Source organism: Temnothorax americanus, unplaced genomic scaffold (genome assembly GCF_048541705.1).
Source record: "Temnothorax americanus isolate GAGA-0224 unplaced genomic scaffold, ASM4854170v1 Scaffold64, whole genome shotgun sequence".
Lineage (NCBI taxonomy): Eukaryota > Metazoa > Arthropoda > Insecta > Hymenoptera > Formicidae > Temnothorax > Temnothorax americanus.
In genome coordinates, this window is record NW_027509786.1 from 691,536 (window position 1) to 711,285 (window position 19,750).

Consider the following 19,750-nt stretch of genomic DNA (forward strand, 5'->3'; position numbering starts at 1 on the left):
CGGATCAACTCAAACACTTCTTATTTAAAGATTATTATACATATATAGCCTCCTCTGGTGAAAAAATTGCTCAGATTTTACATTTGTGAAAAATTCTGAAAAGAATGTCAATGTTTTTCACAGATACTTTCAGATAATTCGCCGGATTTGATCGAATCGGGCTCAAATTTTCAAAATCATTTCTTTTTCTAGTGTACTTTCGAGGAAAAAATCGGCATCAAAATCGGTGACCCACCCCCGCAACCTTTGGTCGAAAAGTAATGGATCTGCCTATATATATATATATATATATATATATATATATATATATATATATATATATATATATATATATAGGCGCGCGCGTGTGTGTGTGTGTGTGTGTGTGTGTGTGTGTGTGCGCGCGCGCGCGCGCGTGTGTGTGTGTGTGTGTGTGTGTGTGTGTGTGTGCGGGCGTGTGCGTGCGAGTGTGAGTGTGAGTGTGAGTGTGAGTGTGAGTGTGAGTGTGTGTGTGTGTGTGTGTGTGTGTGTGTGTGTGTGTGTGTGTGTGTGTGTGTGTGTGTGTGTGTGTGTGTGTGTGTGTGTGTGTGTGTGTGTGTGTGTGTGTGTGTGTGTGTGTGTGTGTGTGTGTGTGTGTGTGTGTGTGTGTGTGTGTGTGTGTGTGTGTGTGTGTGTGTGTGTGTGTGTGTGTGTGTGTGTGTGTGTGTCTAGGTGTGTGTGTGTGTGTGTGTGTGTGTGTGTGTGTGTGTGTGTGTGTGTGTGTGTGTGTGTGTGTGTGTGTGTGTGTGTGTGTGTGTGTGTGTGTGTGTGTGTGTGTGTGTGTGTGTGTGTGTGTGTGTGTGAAAATTTCTGGTGAATTGCGCCTTTTATTATTATTTTATCTAAATTTTTTCTAGAAAAATGTTTCAATTCGTATAAAAAATTTGAGAAAGTCTTGAAATTTTCATAGACATTCTAATTAATAATAATATTAAGAATTCTGAGACATTTTTCTACCGGAGTCAGGATTTTTTAGGCTCAACGATATCCTATAACGGTTGACGCAGGAGATCTGGGATACCTTGTATATATCTTCTACCACAATGTGAGACACATTAGGCATTTGATCTCTTCGATTTCACCATTGCGTGGAAAATAATTCCGAGTATTTGTAAAAAGTGTTTACTGAGCTGTCTTAGAGTAAACGCGTTATCGATAAACATGATGCGTTCGTGCTTTCGAGTACATAAAATAACAGTCTAAAAGAAAATATAAAGAAAAAAAAATTAATGTGCATGATGTAGACGTAAGACGTTGTACATAAGTACATGGAGAACTCTTAGCGAAACTTTTCGACAGATTAGTCATTGTCTCGCATCCACTGAGTTTAGGATTCTGTGCTTTCTGGCTTCGTGAGCGATTTGAAGCAAACGTAAAAATCGGGGAATTGAATGTTTATCGATATCATCGAATCGCTATTTTGGCGTAAGATGCGAGAGGATAAATGTCGCTTAGAGTCCACAAGCTATTATATCGATCCAAACATTTGGCAATGAATAACTCTTTAAAGCACAATTAGAGCATAACGGCTACAGGAACTATGCACCAAATAAATGTTATCATAAAATCAGAATTAAGAACGTTTGACACAGGGGAACTCTACGGGAAATATTTCGAATCTGATAAGGCTCCTTATGCACAGAAAATTGCAAGTACATGATGTGTACGATATTCGGTAAACTACGAGTCAATATCAATGTCTAAAAGCGGTCTTTGAAAATGCGAAGAGCTTTGATTAGCGGACTAGTCTATGTATATATATAAGTATATGTATTATATATACAAAAAGGAGAGAAATAAAGAAAATGTACAATGCAACAGATAATTATTCGGCTTTTCGAAAATAATATAGGGTTAAATAAGCTTTAATTTTATCATAAAAAAATTTTAAATTAAAGCAATATAGTAGATGAAGATGATATTTTGGCACATTTAAATAAAAGATGCCCAGTAAGCAAACTATTTTTCCAGTATAACAACAGATTGGTAGCAACAGATTGCTCAGATATCGCACTACAGATCCGGTATCATCTGTATCCGCATTAAACTTGAGTGTTTTGCCGGCAGAGTCTGTCTATATAATCTGGCAGTGAATTGTCGACAGAAGGCGAGGAGAATCTGTTCTTTCACAAACATTTAAAATGGAATATATCATTTAAATAGTTACGAAACAGCAGATTCTCAGTTTCTCTGCAATCAATTTGCCGTTATATTCTGTTAACCGATGCTGTTATGTTTCTGCTGACATTCTATCGCCAAAATTTGCAGTAAACACTTTCAAAAATCTGTTTTCGACAGTTTTGACTACTATCTGCAGGTGCCATAAAACTTCTTACTGTTTCAAAGACATTATACGTTTAAAAAGTCAATTTTCAAATAAATGTTTTGCTTTTTTTACGTGCGTGAGAATACACAGGCGTCCCTTTTTTCCGAGGGCATCTCTCATTAATTTAATTATATATATTATTTTATATCTCTACTACCTGGCCGTATCCTGGCTGTACATAACCAGAAAGACAAGGAGAAATACTCCTTTTGCTGCCGGCTAATTATCTCTGGCAATAAGCGTAAGATTTTACGTTTTTGTATGATGCGCGAAACATCGAACGCGTCACGAAAGGGCCATCATTAATTAAATCAATAAAATACGAAATTAAAAATAAATAAATAAATAAAAATAAATAAATAAAAATTATTAGACGCGCCATTCATCAGAATCTAAGGCCCAAATGCGTATTTTCATCGATTCAAATAAACGGTTTGTTGCTGAATTCTCATCTCAAAAGCATGCAGAGATGAGAAATTCAGATGAATGACGTAAGATCCGAAAGGGATAATAAATTTCCCACACAATTATTAGAATTAATAAAAATATCTCTTTGTATATCTACTTTGCAAATTATTAAGATTATTTTTTATATAATATATTAATTCAAAATTATTTTTAAATGAATTAGTAAAACTGATTGATTCTAAAATAACTACCTAGGTAATTAACTAAAAAAAAATATTTTCATAACAATAAATAGGTTGGGCCTCACGTCATGTCACTACTTTAACTGGTAAAATTCAGTTTAAATAGGTTGGACCTCACGTCATGTTACTACTTTAACTGGTAAAATTCAGTTATCACACACCGACCTCGATGCGCAACAGCGGAATTATATCTGCCACGTAGCTACGTTGATTCTGTAATAAACAAATACAAAATTCATATTAAAACAGTGTTCAAAAAACCTAATGTTTTAAAACATAATTCTCATGCGCATTGAAAGTTTTATTCATTATTCAATTAAATATTTATTTAAATAATTATAGGTACATTTTTTCCGAAAAAGATCTCTATAAGGCTGAACTTTTATAAAATTTTAAATTACTTCTATTTAATTATTATTTCTAAATCATTGTGTGAGAGAAATAAAACAACTCAAGAATAAAAACGAAAGAACTATACTTTTACACAAAATAAAAAATAATTTGCATCGATTAATAAAGATTTCTGTTCTTGAATTAATATATTGGCGGATTAATCTTCATTCTTAAAATAAAAAATAATATTTACTGTAAAGTTGGTACGTTGGCACCCGATGTCTCTCCCAGGCCTCCTCCTTCTCTCAGGCTGATGTCTTCTCGAATTATCACATTGAATCGATGCAACGTTTTCCGCGTTATTTTCTGAAACATTTAAATAAGCGATTCGATTAAAGAAAAACATGTGAAGTTTTCGTATATAACGTAATATATATATAGTATATTACACTACAAGGGCCGAAAGTTGAATTTTCGGCCCTGGCCCGCGTAGTGTATACGATTTTTCTTCATAGCCGGTCGAAAGTACGTTATTAATTTTACTTTTTTTAACTTTAAATGTTAATAAGCATGTTTTTGATGCCTGCCCCCGACATTTGCGGCACGAGCGAAGCGAGTGCTGCTGGTCGTGGGGGCAGGCATCAAATACATTCGAAGAGTTAAGTCTTGTCATATTTTGTAAAAATAAATTAATTCCATTCTATCAAAAATAGATTGTATCGATCAACAGACTTCTTTGGCAATGTATCTGTATTTATTATCAATCGCGCTTCTGCATCGAAATTTCGTATAACTTGTTCCTTTTCTACGGATTCATCAGATGACATATTGTTCATTTTTGCTAGATTATTGAAAATTGACTTTAATAATATTTTAATATTAAATTAACTGACGAGAGAGAGACAGAACAATATTGATGACTATTTTTAAGGTTAAAGGGCGTTAAAGTTTAAGGTTATAGAGGGCGCGCGTGTACTTCTCACAGGGAGTAAATGTTATTTCGTCCCTAATAGCAGGGACGAAAGTACGTACTTTCGACCGAGGTATGAAGAAAAATCAATTATACTCACCACTTTCTCAGACTGTTCGGGTTGCCATTTCCATAAAACTCCTTCGAGAATCACGCGACGGTATCTCGAAAAATATCCGACGACTTCGAACGGCATTTTCGAAAATGCGACGTTTCTTCTCCTCTTCCTCGATTTTCCTTCGACAAACTTTTCTTTTCTTCTTACTCCACTTTTCTGCAGTTTTCTATCGTTGCATTCTATCATCTCCTCTAACGCTTCTTCAAAATATTCATCTTTATTCCTTTTTAACAATAATGTCCTATAATTATTGTTTCTCCGTCGTAATTTTTCACTTCTTCCTCGACAATTTTTTATAAATCACCGCAATTTCCATCTTCGATACTCCTTTCAGCTTGGTTCTCCGTTTACCTTTTTTACAAACTGTTTCCTTTCTTCTTTCATTTTTGCAGCAACAGTTTGATCTCGATTCTCCTTCGATAAATTTCTCTTTTTTTTTTTGCTCTATTTCGTCTTCGGTTTTCGTCCTTCAATCGTTCCATTGTTTCCTCTACCACAATGCTTCGCTGGAAGATTCTTCTTGATTCTTTTTTTAACAACGGTTTTTTATGATTCTTCTTCCTCTATCGTTGTTTTTTCTGCTTTTTTTTATACTTCCTAGACAAACTTTTCGTAATTTCTTCATCGCAAAATTTCCATCTTCCATATTCTTCTCACCTTGGTCCTTCTATTATCTCTTTTACATGGCCGTGTCTTTTCCGCTTCCTTGATCTATCTTTGACAAACTTATCTTTCTTCTTATTCCATTTTCTTCGTCGATCTTCGTTCCCTTATCGTTACGATATATCATTTATCGTGATGCTTTGTCAACAAATTTTTCTTGATTCCCTTTCATGTCATTTTACGATTTTTCTTCCTCTGTCGTTATTTTTCCTGAACTTTTCGATTCATCCTGAACAAACTTTTCGTAATTTCTCCACTGCAATTTCAATCTCCAATACTTATTCTTTCTCCGAGATCCTCCTATCCCCTTTGCATGGCCGTTTCTTCTTAGCACTTTCCTGATTCTCCTTCGACAAACTTTTTCTTGTTCCTTATTTCGTTGAGATGTTCCTCTTTATTCCTTTTTAACAATGTTCTTCTTGTCAGTCTTCTTTCTCCGTCGTTATTTTAATTTTTCCTCGACAAACGTATAATGTTTTGTCATGGTTCCATCGTAATTTCCGTCTTTGATACTTCTTTCACTTTGGTTCTTTGTTCATTCTCTTACACATTGCTTCGTTTCTTTTCTTTTTCCTCGATTTTCCTTGGATAAACTTTTCTATCCTCTTGTTCCATTCTTTTCTTCGTTCTTCAATCGTTGCATTGTTCTTTCTGTCGCGATGTCTCTCTGAAAGATTCCTCTTGATTTTTTTTTTAACGTCTTTTCACGATCCTTCTTTTTCTGGATCGTTATTCTCTCTGCCATCTTCGATTTTTCCTGGACAAAGTTCTCATAATTTATTTACCGCAATTTCCATCTTTTCAATACTTCTTAGTCCTCCGTTTATCCTTTTTATATGGCAATTTCTTCTTCTTTTTCTTGATCATCTTTCGATAAATCGCTCTTTCCTTCTTGCTCTATTTTTTCTTCGGTCCTCGTTTTTTTATCATTACATTGTCTCTTCTATCACGATGCTTCGTCGAGATATTCCATGTCTTCCTTTTTAACGATGTCCTTCTCCTGTTATCCTCATTCTCCGCCGTTATTTTTTTAATTTTTCTTCGGGAAATTTTTCGTAAGTCCTCCTCCCTTGACTTTCCTTTGATAAGCTTTTCTTTCTGCTTGTTCCATTTCTTTCTCCAGTCTTCGTTCTTTTATCGTTGCGTTGTCTTTTCTATCGCGATGCTTCACCGACGTATTCCTCTCGATTCCTTTTTATGTCTTTCTACGATCTCTCTTCTTTTGTTATATTCTTTCTGCCCTCTTCGATTCTTCCTGAACAATTCTTTTCGTAATTTCTCCACCGTAATTTCCATCTCCAATACTTCTTTTATTTTAGTTTTCTATTTATCCTTTTTACATGGAGATTTCTTCTTCGCTTCCTTGATCTTCCTTCAACAATTTTCTCTTTCTTCTTATCCCATTCCTTTCTTCGATCTTCGTTCTTCTATCGTTGTATTGTCTCCTTTATCGCGACGCTTCGCTGACAAATTTCTCCTGATTCCTTTTCATGTCTTTCTACGATTTTTCTGCCTCTGGTGTTATGCTTTCTGCTTTATTTAATTCTTTTTCGACAAATTTTTTAATTATTTAACTGCAGATTTTTTTTCATGTAATTTACTTTTTTTTTATATCGCCGTTTCTATCTTTCTTTTTTAATCCTTCTTCGTTAATTTTCTCTTTAATTCTTCTTGTTCCACTATTTCTTTATTCTCCGATCTTCATTCTTCTATCACTATCTGCGTTGTCTTCTTTGTCGCAATGTATCGCCGAAAGATTCTTGTTCATCCCTTTTGGCAATGACAATGCAATTCTTTTTCTTCCCCTTTATTCTTTCTGCTCATTTTGACCCTATATCAATAATTCTTCAAAATTGTTCTTCCTCTATATGTACATCGTCGATGCTGCTTGATTTTTGTTGATGCTGCTTATTTCTTGTTTGTACGTTCCATCCTTTTCTATCGTTGTTTTTCCTTCTTATTTTGATTCTTCAATAAAATCTCCATAATTTTTCTTATATAATTTCCATCATCGATGCGGTTAGTCATTTCTTGACACTGCTTGACGGTACTTTATATGTTTATTTTTCTTTCTTTTATCACAGTTTTCCTTGAACCTTTTTCGACAAATTTTTTCTTATTCTTGTTCGATTTCTATTTATCTCTTGAGCCTTTGTTCTTCTATTATTATTATGTCGTCTCTTCTTTGTCATCTTGGTAGTAAATTCTTTTTAACCCTTTTTTCACAATTTTTTCTTCGATCTTGTATCTCCTAACTCAATAGTATTTTATTTATAACATTTCAAACATTTGTCTTCTGGAATGTAAAGTACATTTTTTTATTTTCTTCTTCTTGAGTTTGCTTTCTCTTATTTCTTCGACAAATAATAATCCAAAGGCTGAAAATAATGAGACGCCTCCCTTTTTTCCGGGGGCATCTCTCTCATTATTTTAAAATCATATACATATATATTATTTTATATTATATATATATTATCAACTTATATTAATATTATTAATTATATTAATGTGTATTTTATAAACTTTATACTTATAAAAGAGGACCCGTTTTTACCGGACATCGTTGCAATTGAATGTACTTTGGCTAAAAACTCGGCCTAGATTTTTTAAATAAAATTAAGTTACACTTTTAATTTCAGCTAAAATTTTGTCCGATAAAAATGGGCCAACTTGTAGAGGTCCTCCACCACCCCCGCCGATTCCAATTAGCGGTCTTCATTTTCTTGGATATATAAGCTTCATACTTTTTTGTTATTTTTTTGCACACACACTTTTTTAATACAATTTATACAAATTTACACAATTCAGTCTATGCCAAAACTTAATACATATAATAATACATAATAAAATAATATATAATTGCCTACACAGTATAAGAAAAAATTGTGTTACATATAAGATATATATCTTATTAATTCCGGATTACACAAAAACGTTAGAAATGCGTATACTGACACATCGTCTGTATTTTATAGCAATAGAATATAACTCAACAATGTATTATAAGCATAATCTAATTAAACAATATTTATCATCAGTTATAAATTTAAAACTATACGTAGCTCGCAAAACTTTATGTAGTGCGAGCAACCGCGACTGAGAAATTTATTAATAAAATTTGCAATTACTCCTCTTCAATCATAGAAAAGAATATTTCCAATAATGGCATGTTTGACAATATTTTGGAAAAAAAAATTTTGGTAAATTCCGTTGCGGAAGTACAGTCAAAACTTCAGGTTGAGCCAATGATCGAATAAAACAAATTGCGTCGAATATTTGCCAATAAATTGATCCACGATACTTGATACTTGTAATACCTAATTGTGATGTCCTATAATATAATTTGGTAAATGTTTAGTATAACGCTTTCCTCTCCGATTTACGTATCTGGAAATGGTCTCTAAAAAGAGACCAAAAATTAAAGAAAAAAAAACACGTTTGTAACTATATTTTCTTAAACATGATTCGAATATATATCGACAAGAGCATGCAAACTGCTTCTTGATTTGAATTTATTTTTTAAATAGTATAAATACTATAAATTTATCGTTATATCCATGCACATTTTACTATTAACAAGTTTCATTAATATAAAAATAATATTAATATTAATATACTACATTAATGGGAAAACATTTAATGAGAAGAATAAAATCTTCTCTAGAATATAATAATTAATTCAGCGATTATTAAACATGTGGTAGTCGTTATAGACTCACTGCCAAAATCACTGCTTCCGGAAACAGCTAAGAAAACCTGGGATTAATTTTGTCTCTGCAACGGTATAGCCTCCAACTTTCAACGAGATGCCGAATTAGACGTCGCGGACAGAGCTCACGAAAACCGACAAGAAATTACTCATCACGATAAAGATCATTTTCACTTTACGCCGCTACAAACCACGCTTTCGGATCGCTAGCGTTCACCTGACGTGAGGGACAGCGATAAGGCTCATCGCCGAGGCAGCAATCGCGATCACGAACGTGGAAAAAACGCGGTGTTCGTGTAGCCTTTCACAAATATTTACCGCGGAAAGAAATTTAAGAAATTAATTTAGAACTAAATTAATTTTTTAAATTTCTTTCCGCGGTAAAAATTTAGGAACAAGCAATTTCCCGACTTTTTTTACTTGTAGCTGACGATATAATAATGCTTCTGAGGATATAACTCCTGAATTAGAACTATTTTCTCAAATACATTCGCGACTCAGTAAAACGCAGATGTCAAATTTTACGAGTAGAAAGTTAATAGTCGATCACGAGCTCAGCCTGAAATCTTTGTATTTTTATTTAAATAAAAAATTCTTATTATACGTTATAAAAAAAATGGCAATAATTTCGCTATTAAAAAAGGATAAAATAAGAAATTAAAAAAAAATATTTAATAACATTTTAATTTAGAAAAATTTGTGTTATATGTATACGCGTTTCGATTTCGTGTAACCCAGATTACACAAATTAGACATATAGGTACATTTTTTTATACAATCACATTTTATACAGTTTGATACAACAGAATGTAATGCTTTACATAATTCTTAACCTTTATACATGATTGCACTTTTATAAAAATAAATTTAAATTTCTTAAAATTATAAAGTAGGTACATTAATTTTTTTTCGTAATCGAATCATCCCTCCATAATATAATTTTGTGAAGGAGAAATTAAAGATTCACATCTTTTTTTGAAATACATATGTCACTTTGAGTTAAGTTAGATAATATAATTTTGTGAAGAAGAAATAAAGCTATCATTTAGATTGGATTTTTGAATTTACAAAATACATTGCGTGTACTTGGCGCCTTTTTTTACCTTTTTTGAAAAAAGTGATTTTGTACTGATCATATTTTACACAGCTCATATATGAAATTAAACTTACAAATGTTTAACTTGAAATGAGAAAAATACCAAAAATTATGTTAAATGTGTGTTTTCTACATGTAATTATCGATATTTATTTCTAATTTCTAACATTGCGCAATTTTTCAACGTTCTCCGATATTATTGATATAATTCAGAAATTTTCAAATTTTCTTAAAATTAAATTAAAACGAAACAGATTAATTGTTTATAGTAGCATTATGTGTGTAAGACTTATACATATATAATACATATTGTATATGTAAATTTAAATCATACATATGTGAAAATATTCGTTCAATACGTTAAGTAACCATGATACCCAAAAGTTATCGTTAGTAGTGGTTGGAGAAATCATATCTCTTTTTGCACTTTTGAAAATTTCATTCTGTACTTCTGATAAATTCATTGTGAAATAGCGGAAATTTATTTCATATATATCCATGGTACACCAAGAACGTGACGCTGAAATCTATTTGATAGACCCGTTACCTCATTGAAAAAATATGAAACTTTCAGCGAACATACAGTTTGCAATTTTTCGAAGTCTTGTGCGAGTACCACCTTAAAATTAATGTTTTATTTAACAGCAATAAAATCGTAGTAACAACTATTAGATGTGACAATCGTTAATGAAATTTTAAATAATTTATTATCGATTAATACGTAAAGAATAAGTGCATTCAGATATCTTACCGTGTTCTTATTGGATTTCGTACAAACGTTCGTGAAAATAGACATAGTCAAAGAATCGCTATAAAGTATTGCATGTCTCGTTGATGCTATCTGTCCTGATAGGCTTGATAATTTAATCACGACTTTACTTTGTTTATTAGCCTGATGTTCTTTATTTGGACATTCTAATAACGTTTTCATTTTTATCTTATAGATTTCCTTTCCCGATACAGCAGCATAATATAAGTCTAAAATATTTATTTAAAAAAATATAAAAATCACATAAAATAATGCTATTGATTATTTGCAAGAAAATTTTTTATGTTTCATGGATTATGTTATCAGCGCGCATAACATAAATATACATGACAGTATGTGTTAAATATTAAAATTAAAGCAATATTCTTTATATTAAAAAGTACTTGCCATCGTGTAAATGATTGTCACACTAGAGATACCGCCCACATAAGTAAAATTTTCATTTGCTACGGAAACAAAAGTACAAGTCGGTTTCATGTAATCAGATTCGACTCTGCACATACGCTTTGTAGATGCGTCATACACCACTAAACCGGAACCTTGCATGTCAGCTATAAATACCTGTATTTATATGTGTATTGAATATAACTAAATAATATTTGTATAAGCAAATATGTATACGGAAAAAATGATGTATTAACAGCTAATAATTTGATTTAATAACAGTATTAGACAAATAACATTTAATTAAAACAAAAGCATGACATTTATTTCATTAATATTGTGTTATTAAATTGACAAAATTATTTTCAATTAGACTGCTGTTACCTAATGCAGTTAATACAACATTACTGTTTTTTCCGTGTGCTACTGTGATTAAAAGAGAGGACATACTAACAATCATTTCATCCAAGAATCGCGTGCAGTTTCCGGGAACATAAACTAAAGGCGTTACCATAATAATCCAAAACCCGTTTGATTAGTGGCGAGCTCAATTGGAATGTGAATAGTTTTAATTAACGTATCATCTTCTAAATTGAAAATCAATAATTTTGGATCACAAATTTGATCGAGTCCAATTTTGCCGTTATCCAGAACAAAAAAATGATTGCATCGAATCTGAGGGGAAAATAAAAATTATACTACTTTACATATTGCCACATATTGTGCAGGCTGACTACAGTGCATATAGGTGTAACACATAATAAATTGTTGATCATTTAAAAAACAATATCTAACTGTAAGTTGCAAAAACCGTTGGGACGAAAGATATTAATACTTACATGCGTTCGATGAACATTTACAATACCATCGCACATACACCTATACTAGTATGCCAACTCCAATTTGGATATGGACTTAAAAGTGGACCTCCTGTTTCCATTACATCAGTTACTGTTGCCAAAGTAGCAGATGAACCAGGGCCCATTTCTCTCGGTATAGTAATGAATATTCTACCATCTATAAGAATTTTGTTTCTAAACGGAACTTGCGCGTTATTAAAAGATATATTTATTTCGCGAATTTCACAGACGTAATAATGCTATTTATTACATTAGCAATATTGAAGTATACATGTATAATCAAGTGTATATGTATACAGATCATAATGTGATTATAGAAAGTAGTTCAATGCTATAACCATAAACTGTCGTTTAACATAATAGAAGTATTCATATTTCTGTATAAAATCAGTACTTCTTTGAATAGCCTGCCATCAACCTACCGTCTGCTTTGGATGCATCGTATAATAAGCACTTTTTAGGGTTGTAATTTCCAGAAGCTATACCGCGACTTCCATTTGCTCTTGACTTTGCCACGCATAAGCAGCATATTTCCATTCGTATTATTTCACTTCGACATTTTCACGGCTCATAATGGCCATCACCAGAATTAGTAAAGGCAAACAAAGAATACTTCATTTTTTACCGCAGCGGATAGCTAAACCAGACAACAAAATAACAAAACTGAACTATATCGATAGACAATAGACATACATATCGTAAATACGAGTGCGACGACGAGCGCTTAGCATTTATAATTGTTTTCAACGAATTATGTACAAAAATACTTTCAAAACACCATGCACATTATGTAATTTATGATAAGGTAAACGTCCCAGTGTCCGACCACATTGGAGAAAAATACTTACTATTTATTTAAACAATTAAAAATAAAAATAATAATTATTGTAAAAAAACTTTAATATTTAACAATTAATTGGGGAAAAAGAAATAAACTTAATTAAAAAATTTTGTATTTAAAAAAACTGATTAAATGAGAGCACGTGTCTGTCAAAATGACGGCCAATCGTTAACAGATTCGTTAAGCGTATAAGCATGTAGCTAATAGTATGAAAGTTGAATATTTAATTATATATATAAATAAATAATCAATTATCTAATTTTTAAAATTAGTTAGAAACTCGTTTTGACGAAATTCATCCTAAAAATAACAATTTAACAATTAAAACGATATTTTTAAGTGTCCGGTATATTAAAGATTAAAAGTATCAGTAGTCCCGATCGCCGGACGCATGCGTGCGAACGCGACTTGTCAAAAAATGAGAGTGTCATGCAGTGTCGCCTGTTGTAATCAATAGATTTGTGCGATAAGTGTAATAATTACATGTTTTTAAAGGCATTTAATTGCATGTGAGATCTTTTAAAACTACTCTGTATTAATTCCATTAATTTTCACATGATATTCGTATTATGTCGTGAAAATTAATGGAATTCTACCAAAACATACACCTGTAGGCGTACATTTATAGACGTATAATATGCCTAAAAAATTAACGTTATTTTAATATTAAATATTTTTCTCCTGGGAAATCTATCGCAATAAAGCAAAAAGTTAAATTATCATAGATATTTCCCTGTCAAGTCTATTACTGGTTTACTTGTAAGTGCCTTCTTTCAGTAAATTACAGCACTATACAAGTACATATCAAACGCAAACGACGGGGGCAATTTAGGGGAAAATGCGGGTACCGGCGATGGATGAGGATCGGTAGGTAATAGTCCAGTCACTATGTACAAAAAAACGGATTATAAAAGACATAATTCTGACCCAGGATTTTTCTTTTGGGGGGTGTTGGGGGGCTCAAGAAAAGCTTAATCTCAAGTTTTCGACCTCTGTTTCCCGCTTGCTTTTTTTACGGGAGTAAAAAATGTGAAAAAATGGTTTTTCCGCGATAACTCGGTTTCTAATAAAGTTACAAGGTCGAATCGGAGCTCATTTTAAAGCTTTTTTTACGCTCTACAAATTATGTCGTATGACATTTTTACGTATGATCGATTGTTTTCGAGACATCGAACGAGAAAGGGAAATAACTAAAGTATGAGAGATATATATTTACTTTATTCTTTTTACTCATTATTGTCTACCGAACCTGAAAAAAAGCTTCAAATAAAACTTGTAGAGCGTAAAAAAACCTACAATTTTTATTGTTATTTATTTTATTTCGTTGAAAATTACGCCTTGTAGAACGCCTCAAAGTGGAAAGTCGTCGTCATCCGCGTTAGCGGCGCGTTGGTTACGTCGATACGCGGGCACCGAACGCTTTCGCTAAGATTTCCGACTTCATTGACGCAAATAAGTAACATAATAGGTGTTTTTTATAGGATTTTTCCCGCTCTACAAGTTACGTTCAGTGATATTTTGGCGTACGATCGATAGTTTTCGAGATATCGAAAGAGAAAAGGAAAAATTGAGCATTTTGTTCGTTTTTTTCTATTTTATCGTTTTTCGCACACGAATCTGTATAAACGCTTCAAATAAAACTTGCACAGAAATAAAATTCGTAAATGTTTTTATTTATTACTTTAATTTCGTTGAAAATTCCATATCGCACTACGCCTCAAAGTTGCAAATAAATCTTGCAAAGCCTGAAATTATTGTAGCTATTTTGAAACCGTCAAGTTTTCTTAATTACACTTACCGTTTCATTGAAGAATACATGAAAGCGTGCAGTTTTATATCTAAGTGACAATATTTGTGAAGTAAGTTTATAAGAAAGAAATACTTTATCGCTGACGCGATGGCGACGACTCTCCACTTTGAGGCGCTCTACAAGGCGTAATTTTCAACGAAATGAAATGAATAACAAATAAAAATTGTAGGTTTTTTACGCTCTACAAGTTTCATTTGAAGCATTTTGCAATTTTGGACGACAATAATGAGTAAAAAGAAAAAACTAAATATCTCTCATACTTTTTTATTTCCCTTTCTCGTTCGATGTCTCGAAAACAATCGATCATACGTAAAATGTCATACGACATAATTTGTAGAGCGTAAAAAAAACTTTAAAATGAGCTCCGATTCGACCTTGTAACTTTATTAGAAACCGAATTATCGCGGAAAAAACCATTTTTCACATCTTTTACCCCCGTCAAAAAAGCAAGCGGGAAACAAATGTCGAAAACTAGGGATTAAGCTTATCTTTGGCCCTTAATTTCCTCCACAACGAAAAATCCTGGGCCAGAATTATGTCTTTTTTAAATGTACATAGTGACTGGACTAAAAGTGATTGAAGGACATCTCATAACCGCGGGCCGGGCCGTGATTGGTTTGACAGGATTTAGACCCTGTAATGCCAAACTCGACGTCTGCTGTTGCGGTCGGCTCCGGTCGAGGCATTATCGGGGGTTGTTATAGGGTTAGTATACTGGGGTAAACACGTTCTCGTTCTAAACCGTCCAACGTTTTGAAACTTGCCGAGTATTTTCTTGTTGAAATTGCTTATAATGTAATCTTATTAAAATTGCTTGTAATGGTTTACATCTTGAAGAAATTGTAATGGCGTTTATCATGATAATAAGTGGAATATCTCATTCTTGATATGACGAATTGCATATATGAAAGAGAATTAGGTATTAAAAAATGAAACTTGTTACATTTTTCTAATATTAAAAATATTTATTTTTTAATATCTATAATAAGAAACAAGATTTTTAATAAGATTAAATAAGGAAACTTGAGAAAAATCGTAGATATTAAATTTTACTAATTTTGAAAACTACAAATTGAAAAAGAGCCATTTTATAATTATTTTCTACTTATTTGTTTTGTTTGGTGTAAGAATGGCTTTCTGGAGAATTGCTTTTTGTTTCTTACACGCACATGAATTGATAATTTGTAAAGTACGAAGTAATCTTAAATATTTTTACTAAATTTTATACATACTAGACGTTACAGACGCGCGCTTCGCGCGCGCTATTTAGCTTTAATATTACACACAACTGTCCTAAATATGTTATGACAGCCGCTCACGAAGTTGGCGCAGCAACAGAATCAATCAGCATATCGCGGAAAAGAGCCAACAAAGCAATTCGAGACTTTCGACAAGACTTCGAGAGATGCGTATCGATTTAACATGCCTTTTTTTTAGAAAGGATTGTATATTATACTTGCTTGAAATAGTATATTAATATTTTTTATATAAGACACTAGTTTATTTAAATTGATAATTAATCGAGGATTATAAGTAATCGTAAGCGTTAGTGTTTTGTTTGATTTCGAAGGTTTTTATGGTGCGTGCGAGGATATTCGCAACGAATTCGCGTATATGATGATCGTATTTCTAGTTCGTGCTCTCTTTCGTATTCCATCCTATTCAAAAGGGCTGCATTATAAATCGTGTGAAATCCAAGTGTCTGACCTCGATCGGCAGCGGTGGATCCCCGTTAAAGGGTAGAAAGACGAAAGAGAGAACGGAGGGTTGCGAGCAAAAGAACCGAGTGAGGGGGTGCGGGAGAGGGAGAATCATCGTGCGAATTTTACGCTAACCCGATAGCTGGTTGGAATAGATTACATCGATCGGCAAAATCTATTCGCATGGATGACGCGCTTCTGTAGGTAAACGGTCGACACATTGTCAGCGCGTTTTGCACCATTTATTCCGCGATAATGTTTCCCTTTGCTGTTGCGCACACGATCATCACACAGACAAGTTACACACAATTGGATAAAAAATATTTTTTTTATTCGTATATTATTTTGCCAGAGAGCAGCAGAAAAAGAGAGAGAGAGAGAGAGAGAGAGTGATCGGATGAGGTCTACTGAAATCAAAACAAAACGGAAATTAAAACGTTTATTGATTACTGGATTCATTAGTTTATTTACTGTTATTTACTGTGACGATGTTATTAAAAAAAATAATTAAATTAATTTTATTATATCTTAAAAAAGACTATGGTCTAGATATATAACTATTTTAAAATTATGTACTTAAATTTTTACATTTTGCAGTTTTTTCTAATATCTTGTTTGAATATCCATGCAGAGAAATATACAAAAGTAAGTTCTTTTATCAGTGAACATTGAGTGAACGAACATTCGTGCAAAATTTTATGAGAGATTAGGCTAAATTCTTTTCTAAAGTGTGACTCTATGTACTAGGAGGCTGACTAACATCTAGTCTCGAAAGTCTAGCGCGTTTACTCTGTCATTATTTTCATTAGCAGGGAGCGAGTTGTTATATCCGGTTGGGCAGGGGATATTGCTGGTGTAACGAACCGCGAAAAATCTCAAGGCCGCATGTAAACGACACGACATACATATTGCTTGCAACACTGATACTGCTGTAAAATTACGCTTAGAGTAGGTTGCACGTATAGATACTGTATTTTGCGTAGAAATAGGAATTAGTAGATGCACGAATAATAATATTAATATTGTCACCGTTCAATGTTACACATGAATAAATGTATATATAATTTACGACTCATGACAGTATTGATATTATTATAATTCGTAGGTTTAAGTAAATCGCCTGTTAATAATAGTGTTAAGTATTATCAGTATTGTTCTTAAAATTTATTACAGATTATTTAAAGCAACAGTGTAAAATATAACCGCAACAATATAAAGGAACGTGGAAATAATATTCGCATAATTAGATAAATTCGTCATCGATCAATCGATTCGTAGTCTGGACCGACGCGCGACGCTCTCGATCAATAACACGGTGTACAGAGAGTTTCACGTGATAAATTCACGTACTCGCGTGATTACAATATTCCCTTTACCCCGGACGCCACCGACCGGGTAATATAAATACGGGCCCTGCAAGACGGGCCAAGTAGATTCCCTCAGATTCTCTCAGTTTCATTTTCGATTTCGAGAGCACCGCGAGTCGAGAAGGGACTTAGTCGCGAGAGCGTTGTCGTCCGAAGGGACTTAGCCGCGAGAGCCTTGCGAGCTCGAGGGACATAGCCGCGAGAGTGTACAGATCGTGGTGCCTTCTCACGCGTCGTGCTGCCGGATACTCTGTAATAAACGAAACGCCATCAGCATTAATAAATACTCATTCTACCAGACATAAAGATTTATCCTTCTTTTATCTTACACCGATTTCTACCGGATACCCGTTGATGCGCGCCTCCCTCAGGGCGTTCTCAACCGATCCTTCCGTCAATGCGCGCCTCCCTCAGGGCGTTCTCAACCGATCCTTCCGTCAATGCGCGCCTCTCTCAGGGCGTTCTCTAAATTTCTCTGTTCCTTCTTTGTTCCTATAACATATATTAATCTAAATCAGCGAAAATATATATATATATATATATTAATTACGACTGCCTGCACGTTACCGTAAGGGTCCTTACACACACGCGTACTCGCAAGAACACACGCACACACACACGCTTGCATGCGATTGATGGAGGAAGGAAGTTGAACCAGTCACTATATACTTATATAACGTACTCGGAGGTCAGCAAGTTACCAAGGTAGGTACATTTTTTCATCAATGGTGCGATCCAGACGATCGGGACGTGCTCATCAACTGAAAAGGCTACAACGAGCCTATTATTCTGGCGGCGATTTCGATCCGCGGGTGTTAAACACCGTTCCGCCACCGACAGAAAAAACTTTCCTGTCTTCTAAAAATATCGATATTAATTAAAAATACGTTTCCGGAGTTCTTGAATGAGATGAGACAGAAGAATGTCTCACATGTCAGTTAATTTCTCTTAATATTCTGCATTAGAATATCCACAAAAGTAGAATAAGCTTGAATTTTCTCGGCCGCGCAACATTTTCCTAGCAGGAAAGTTAATTTAATTACCGCGTATTTTAACGAGATTGTAGAAGGTAAATGTTCAAAAGTCGAATAAATTCATTGTTTTGCGCTATACCGCGACAGAACAAAGAAACACGATAAAATTCTTGATACATGATTATATCGTAAACAAAGCATTGAAGTTGTAACGTGATTAAATACAAAGTAGACTGCATAAAGTAAATTTTACGAAATCAGGTGAGATCGTGCAATCGCGGTAATTGTCTCGCATAATATAAAAACAAGATTTCGTTAACTAAAAGTAGACAAATACGCAAAACTCATCGCTTCACACGACTACGCGTTTGCATAGTCTATATAGATCGCCGATTATCATTATAAGATTTCTATATGAAAGACGTTCTTTTTAGAAAAAAAGAAATTACATCTGTATATCATTGTTTTCGTATAGGATTCCACTTAGAAAAGAATTCCGCCTAATCTCTCATAAAATTTTGCACGAATGTTCGTTCACTCAATGTTTACTGATAAAAGGACTTATTTCAAAATTAGTTGCAGTCTTCAGGTACAGTTACAGTGTTGCCGGAATCTCACAAGTTCTCGTACTGATAGGGAGTTCTTGAATATGGTCTCGATCCACTTTCTCTGTTTTCATCGTTGACAAAGTAGATTTCGAAATGTTTCAATGTTTTACTTCGAATTTTATAACATAATGCATTTGCTTGCCGAAATGCTTAATCATGATTTTTTTAGAGTGCGTATGGATTGTGCGAATGTAACCCGGTTAGTGTTGTCGCAACAAATTGATATATATAACAATAAATTTGCTAACTGGCAAATTTTTCCACCGTTTACGCGTTGTGACTTCAAGTTGCAGGACTTTTTAGGTCGCGACAATTTTACATAATTTTTGAAACGTTTAAGGCAATCTTAGCTATTCAATTCTGTTGCATGAAAAATTGTATCAAATTATTTAATGAGTATTATATCAAGCCGTGTACCATTAATTTTATTGTTATATCGAATTGTTTTATCAAACCATATCTAACCATAATATCTATTCTAACACGCAGCAGAATGTATGTCATCGTAACATCATTCTGATTGTAATTTCTATATATTGTAACAACAGTGAGAT

At 33.3% G+C, this 19,750-nt stretch overlaps 1 protein-coding gene, 1 long non-coding RNA gene and 1 pseudogene across 3 annotated transcripts; all 3 read right to left on the reverse strand.

Moving 5' to 3' along the window:
• Positions 1-1,676: 1,676 nt before the first annotated feature.
• LOC143905622 (uncharacterized) lies at positions 1,677-6,015 on the reverse strand. The gene is made up of 3 exons (XM_077421142.1): positions 4,398-6,015; positions 3,581-3,693; positions 1,677-3,207 (listed from the first exon to the last, which is right to left on the reverse strand). Exons 1-3 carry the CDS (start codon positions 4,599-4,601, stop codon positions 3,180-3,182), a joined length of 345 nt encoding a protein of 114 aa, XP_077277268.1. The 5' UTR covers positions 4,602-6,015; the 3' UTR covers positions 1,677-3,179.
• Positions 6,016-10,247: 4,232 nt separating this feature from the next.
• LOC143905582 (major royal jelly protein 9-like) lies at positions 10,248-12,438 on the reverse strand (annotated as a pseudogene). The gene is made up of 6 exons (XR_013259241.1): positions 12,319-12,438; positions 11,876-12,053; positions 11,491-11,711; positions 11,040-11,213; positions 10,635-10,861; positions 10,248-10,502 (listed from the first exon to the last, which is right to left on the reverse strand). The product of XR_013259241.1 is annotated as a major royal jelly protein 9-like (transcript).
• A 3,590-nt stretch (positions 12,439-16,028) lies between these two features.
• LOC143905605 (uncharacterized) lies at positions 16,029-19,668 on the reverse strand. Its single transcript, XR_013259247.1, has 3 exons — positions 18,297-19,668; positions 17,944-18,106; positions 16,029-17,864 (listed from the first exon to the last, which is right to left on the reverse strand). It is a non-coding gene; the product is annotated as an uncharacterized LOC143905605 (long non-coding RNA).
• Positions 19,669-19,750: the final 82 nt, after the last annotated feature.